Raw genomic sequence first — 6,799 nt, 5'->3', positions numbered from 1 at the left:
TTTACGTATTTTATAGGGTTTGTAACCGCGAACTCTTTTAAGTTAATTAGAGTTTTGACCGAATTGTTTAGACGTGAACTCTTTTATATAAATAAGAGTTTTCCAAATCACGTAAAGAATATCGCTTAAATTTGATTTTGTTATTTATTAAATTTTTTTTATATGTTTATTCTTCTATGTATATTGTTTTATATATTTTATGTCCAAATTTCCTATAGGGTATATCTATAGGTGGATCTTTTATTTATTATGTGCTAATGAGCGCTCGTTTTAGAGATCACTGCACTTTGTACATATGCATGTATGTACATATGTATTACGCTTTTGGTTTTTGCACAATCCTACTTGTTTTTGTTGATCAAAAATCAAGGGGTATTGCGGGAAATATGCCAATGTGGACTTTGAATATCTTTTATAAGCAATCCTGCTTGGTTTTGTTAGACGAAAACCAAGGGGTATCGCACAATATATGCCAATTTGGACTTTGAAGCAGTGAGCGTATCTACATATGCGACGATACTTATGTACAAATTTGTATTTTATAAAAGTCCTTTTTTGTTATAGTTATTGTTATATAATTGTACCCAATGTCAATTGGGTGTTTGTATATATTGTTTATATTGATATGCGTCCGTATGTGCATATATATATACGCGTGTATATATATATGTATATATGTTTGTACGAAAAACACCGAAAAGAGAATTAACCGACTGCAGGTAATTTTCTCAAGTTCACTCGTTTTTTTTTTTATATATATTTTTATATTGCGCCGCATATACTTATACATGTATATGTATATACATATGTTCGCAGTGGTAAGAAGCCGCGAAAGGAGAATTTAATAATTTTTAATTGTGTATGAATGTATAAATATGTATTTGAAATATATTGATTTGAGAGAAAGAGCAAGTTATGCTCTTCGTATGTTATAGTGGTATAAGTGGTATAAGTGGTATATGTATATGTATGTATAAATATGCCTTTGAAATATATTTTGATTTAAGAGAAAGAGCAAGTTATGCTCTTCGTATGTTATAATGGTATAAGTGGTATATGTATATGTATGTATAAATATGCCTTTGAAATATATTTTGATTTAAGAGAAAGAGCAAGTTATGCTCTTCGTATGTTATAATGGTATAAGTGGTATATGTATATGTATGTATGTATGAAACAGAATTTTATTTGCGCAAATCTTTTTTTTTTTCTTATGATTGCCTAGCTTATTTTAGGCAATCCTGCTTATACTTGAATAAGTATTTACCGGTAATCAATAATCCGCTATGCGCAGTACCAAACTGCTTTGTTTGCGGTTTCTCGGTTTCTACCGGAAAATAAACCGGATACCGAAAACAGCTTGGTAACGGTTCTCACTGCTTTTTTGACCGGAATTTTAGTCAAGCCGTAAATTTAATTATATGAAATTAAATCATACATACATAGGTACATGTGTATAATACAAAAATTGAAAGTAACGATACACTTACTTTGTTTTCCTCCAGGGGCTTTTGGGGATAGTAAGGTATGGTAAGAGTTTACGTGTGTATGTGTATGTATGTGTGTGTGGGCCTTGTGCGTGTGCCTGTGCTGTCGCCTGTCTGTGCTTGTGACTATCCTTCTCTTTCGTGTTTCTCCTGTCCTTGTTTTGCTGGCGCTGTAGCTGTGCTCTTGTTATGAATTTTTCTTGTTCGTGGGTTATGTCACTGCACTATCACTTTATATGCACATATGCATGTATATCGCAGGTGTATGATTCTTTTTACTCGGGTTTTCCTCTCTACACTGCACTTTTTGTCACCACACTCTTTTTTCTTTTTTTTTCGCTTGTGGGTTAGTTTTGAACCCACTAACACTTTACATACATATGTATGTGTATTGTATGTATGTATATGCTATTTGTTCACTGCACTTTTGCCGCCACACTTCGTTAGGCTTGTTACAGCACTTATGCACGTAATGTAATTATGTATGTACATATGTATATGTATGTATATAATGCTGGCCCCAACGGGTCTTGTTTAACCTATGTGTACATATGTATGTCACCACCACCTTTTTTTTTTTTTTTTGCACAATTGTTTAAACCACTTTCACTGTTTTTTTTTTTGTTGTGTCACCTCACCACTTTTGACCACTTGTAGAATTTTTTATTTTTTTTCTCGTTTTTTTTTTTTTGTTTTGCTAACTGTCACCTCACCACCGTTGTCTTTCGACCACTTTTAATACTCTTTTTTTTTTTTTGTTTGCTAACTGTGTCACGCCACTGGTTTTTTTTTTTTTTTTTTTTTAACTGTGTCACGCCACCTTTGGGTTTTTTTTTTGTTTTTGTTTGTTTGTTAACTGTGTCACGCCACTGGATTTTTTTGTTTTTTTTTTTTTTGTTTTTTTTAACTGTGTCACGCCACCTTTGGGTTTTTGTTTTTTTTTTTGTTTTTTTTTTTTTTTTATGTTTTAGGTTATCGCGTTACCGCCACGGTTTTTTTTTTTTATGATTTTTCACAAGTGCCGTCCGGTACGGCTCGAAGGACCATAGAAAGAAATATCAAATTCGCGGCAACTCACCTTTGATTTGGCGATGACTTTGCGGTCGGTTGAAGAAAAAACTTGGTTGTTTGACGGAGAACCGTATATGCGCGCGGATCGTATGAAAAAGAGACTTGGCCTCGTCCGCCAGTTCCTTTTGTTGATTGTGTGTGGTGTCCTCATGTGTGGTGCGAAAGGTGTGGTGTAAAAGATGATGTGTTGAGTGTGGTACGTAGTGTGGGATGACCGGAAATGATCCGCATGATGCCAATGTGTTGAGTATAGGATGTGCAGTGTGGGGTGAAGATGTGTTGATTATGGTGTGTATGTGTGGGGTGTAGTTATATTATATTTAGAGGGGGGTCAGGTGCTCATTTAGCCAAGTTGAATCCTTTGTGCGAAAGACTCAGCTTGTCACAATTTTCTCCGAGCGATTTGCAGTATCTGGAGATGTACCAGTTGTTAATGGGGCCTATTGCTCGTGCCTTGGACTACCTTCAAGGAGAAAATAACGTGAATTACGGTAAAATGTATTAGTATTTTTTATCGGTTTCACATTAAGTAAGTGTATATTCTATGCAGGCTGCTTAATTCTGACTCTGATGACCCTCAGCAATAGATTAAATAAGCTGCAAAACAAGCCAGAAATGCAGCAAGTTTCCTCTGTGGTTGCTAAGTTGGAGCAGCGTTTGAGAGATCGGTTTGACGCATTTTTTACTTTAAAACCGGAGGCCAATATAGCACCAGCGGCAACTGTACTAACTCCAGATATTAAAATGAGCTGGATCAAGGTGTTGCAAAGGATAAAACCGGAGGTGACAGCAGCGGACATAAGTATCTGGGTTTTAAACACAATTTGCGATTTCTATGCAAAAGATAATCGTGCTTTCAATGCACAAATATTGAAAAGTAATGAATTATTTGCAAATAATAGGCATTTTGATTTTGACCTCAACGGTAGGATTGCTTGAATATTCTTAGATTATTTTTATTAAATTCATTTATCTTTATACAGACACAGATAACGAAGAAGGAACAAATGCTACTCCCGAGCCAAGTGCTAGTGATCGTCGGGCTTTTTTGACCCATCACTTTTTCTGTTACTTAAATGACAATTCAAGAACAGACGACACTTGGGTAAAACATTGCAGTCTAAAAGAAGCTTTCGTTGCCTTTAATACTCCCCTGACATCCTCAGCACCAGTAGAGAGGCTATTTGATAGTGAACAGTCCAAGGCGCCAGTCAATGTCGGACTTATCATTTGAGAAATTGGTGTTATTGAAAGCAAATTCTAGATGGAGGTATTGTTATCTATATATATAAAACAAAGACGGGTTTGTTCGAACACTTATAACTCGAGATCTGCTGAACCAATTTTCATGGTTATTGATTCGTTGGATTTGTCTCCACCCAGAATAGCAGAATACATATTAAAAACAATGAAAACTCGATAAAATTAGATAATTCCAAATAGTAACTTTTTTCCATACATTTTTTTCAATTTTTATTTGTTTTGTTTTTCAATATTTTGATTTGTAAATTATTTGAATAGTTTAATTTCGGTCGCTTGCTTTTTTATTCCGGCTATTCAAAAGAAAAATTATTGAAAATTATTCAGAGAAAACTTTACGTGTGTTTCACACAAAGAGGTCAATTGCAGATTGAAATTTATTGCAAAGCCACGAAGAGGTCGCCATAATATCGGTCGGCGTTCGTTTTGCCATCAACGTATGGCAGCCCAAGGCAAGGCAAGGCAAGAAATACTTCCAGGATGCGGTGGAGTTGACAACACATGGATCGTACTACATTCACCATTATTGTCTAATTCATATTCAAAACTCATAATACGTTTGTAAGTACGTCACCAAAGGAAGCAACATGGCGATTATTGGTCTTGAACGATATGGTCGATACGTGAACTGCAATAAAGCGCTTTGAAGGATATTTACTTTTGCAATTCATGAACGTTTTCCGACTGTTGTGCGTCTCGCAGTTAATTTGGAGAATGGGCAAAAGGTGTATTTCAACCCAGAGAATACAGTATAGCCAGTGGAAACATCGCCAGCAACAAAATTAACATTGACGAGTTCCACAATCCACCCGAAAAACGACGATTGTTTCTACCTTCGGTTGCTATTGATTAATGTACGCCAACTATATTTGAGTCATTGCTTACTGTAAATGGTTCGATGTGTGCAAGTTTTGGAGAAGTAAGCCAGCAATTACATTTGCTGGAACACGTTAATCACTGGAATGAAAATGAAGTTCGCATGCTTTTCGATATAAATATCGACATTGCCAAAGACATTTTACATCGTCTTCGCTAAAAATTGGAAATGGTACAATTGATACTTCCGGTGGCTCGATATCAATTCACGAAAGATGAACTCATCACAAATGTTCGGACATTGGCTAAATTATCGTAACTACGATTCCTTAAGTGTAGGCGCAATGTTAGCTGCCAAAAATACCGATGTTGTTGACTTAAACTGAAAGATTCAAAGTCAAATTCCGGGAGACTTGCGCTCATACAAATCGATCGATCGTCTGACAATGAAGACGACGCCGTGAATTATCCAGTGGTATTTCTAAATTCTTTGGACAGGCTTGGTATGCCACCGCATCATTTGCGTCCCAAAGTAGGATCCGTCGTTATTATGTTTTGCAATCTTCATGCGCCGAATACAAGGGGGAGAATGCTTGATTGTACGAATTCCTTTGAGTTCTAACGATTTTCCATTTCAGTTCAAACGTATTCCGGCATATATAAGGAAATGCTATGTTTTTCACATGGCCGTGGCGTGCTCACGAGTTGGAAAACCATCTTTTCTGTACACCGGAACAGAAACTGTTGTTACATTGAAAAACAAAAAAAAAAAAATGAAATCATAAATTTAACTTTCTTTTCATTTCAAAATACATAATTTCACGCAGGACAACGGCTGCGGGGTCAGCTAGTTTGTTATAATTGAATTTTGTTATTTTTTTGGTGTTACATTTAGTTATTATGTCTTGATGCAAGACTCTTGAATATCTTTATTTGTTGTACAAAATTGAATAAAAAAATTTATTAAATATTAAAAAAAGCAAAAAAACCCAAGTTGTTTGGGTTTTTGGATTGAAAAGAATCAAAAATAATCAAAAAGAATTGCTGAAAAGAATCAATTATTTATTTTTATTATTTTTGATTCTTTTCAGCAATCCAGAGTAATCCTGATTATTTTTTGATTACTTGTAATCTTAATCATTACGTAATCTACTTGGGGCCAAGATAATCGTAATGTAATCATTTATTTCACTCTCAAATACAAAGTAATCAGATTACTAATAATTACGATTAGTAATCAAAACTTAACAGGTATGATTTGAAGTGATCAAAGCACTAAATTCAGCAGGTTTCCCGCCAAATAAGATTACATCAAATCACTCTGAAATAATAAAAGACAGTAAAAAGGAAGACTTATTAGATACAGACTTCCTTAAATTTTAAAAAGCTAGTACAACCAAAGCTCTGGGGATTCAATGGAATGCGATAACAGATCAATTCTCATATACAACTAAGTCAATATCTGCTATGTCCGCCATTAGAAAATGCCAAATGGCAAAACTTTTCGACCCCGCAGGATGGCTTTCGCCAATAATGATTCAAGCAAAAATCCTCATTAAAGAATTGTGGCAAGATGGCATTGAATGGGATAAACAGGTAAAACCTGTACGTTTAACAAAATGGGTTCAATTTGCTAAAAACTTGCATACTAAATTTTACCCCTAACATTAACGCAGAATTACACCGTTTCTGTGATGCGTCTGAAAAGGCTTATTGTGCAACAGTCTATGTACGCACTAAGTACGAAAAAAAATATCTGCACACCCCTTGGTAGCCAAAGCCAAAGTTGCACCTTTGAAGACACTCAGCTTGCCACGACTTGAAATGGTGCTCTCCTGTTAGCAAAATTAATTTCAATAGTTCAAATCTATCTCAAATTAACTGATCCTAAAACTTATTTTTGGTCAGACTCAGAAATAGTTTTAGCGTGGTTAGAAAAAGCATCCTGTAGCTAGAAGACCTATGTATCTAAAAATTCGATCTCAAATTTTAGACTTAGTTGGCCCAGAAAAATGGCGACATGTTGCCAGCGGATCTTGGGACAAGAGGTTGCAAGCTATTGCACACCAGCACTACATCTGGTGCAAAGGTGCAACATGGCTAATAGAATCACAATAATTCTGGCCAAAGTCTCCCACTCGGAATATAATACCGCCCGAAAGTCG

At 35.4% G+C, this 6,799-nt stretch overlaps 1 protein-coding gene across 1 annotated transcript; it reads left to right on the top strand.

Annotated features, from left to right (window-relative positions):
• The first annotated feature begins 2,663 nt into the window (after nt 1-2,663).
• LOC125775509 (uncharacterized) lies at nt 2,664-3,807 on the top strand. Its single transcript, XM_049446169.1, has 3 exons — nt 2,664-3,049; nt 3,109-3,483; nt 3,542-3,807. The coding sequence occupies exons 1-3, from the start codon at nt 2,977-2,979 to the stop codon at nt 3,790-3,792; spliced, it is 699 nt and encodes a 232-aa protein (XP_049302126.1). The 5' UTR covers nt 2,664-2,976; the 3' UTR covers nt 3,793-3,807.
• Nucleotides 3,808-6,799: the final 2,992 nt, after the last annotated feature.

The sequence above is a fragment of the Bactrocera dorsalis genome, chromosome 1 (assembly GCF_023373825.1).
Source record: "Bactrocera dorsalis isolate Fly_Bdor chromosome 1, ASM2337382v1, whole genome shotgun sequence".
Classification (NCBI taxonomy): Eukaryota; Metazoa; Arthropoda; class Insecta; order Diptera; family Tephritidae; genus Bactrocera; species Bactrocera dorsalis.
This window is presented reverse-complemented; position numbering and strand designations above follow the sequence as displayed.

Excerpts from the sequence above, each read along its gene's own strand:
- LOC125775509 (XM_049446169.1), top strand. The coding sequence starts at position 2,977 with ATGTACCAGTTGTTAATGGGGCCTATTGCTCGTGCCTTGGACTACCTT. Across the intron at positions 3,050-3,108 it reads AGAAAATAACGTGAATTACG|GCTGCTTAATTCTGACTCTG; the intron begins GTAAAATGTATT and ends TATTCTATGCAG. Across the intron at positions 3,484-3,541 it reads TTTTGATTTTGACCTCAACG|ACACAGATAACGAAGAAGGA; the intron begins GTAGGATTGCTT and ends ATCTTTATACAG.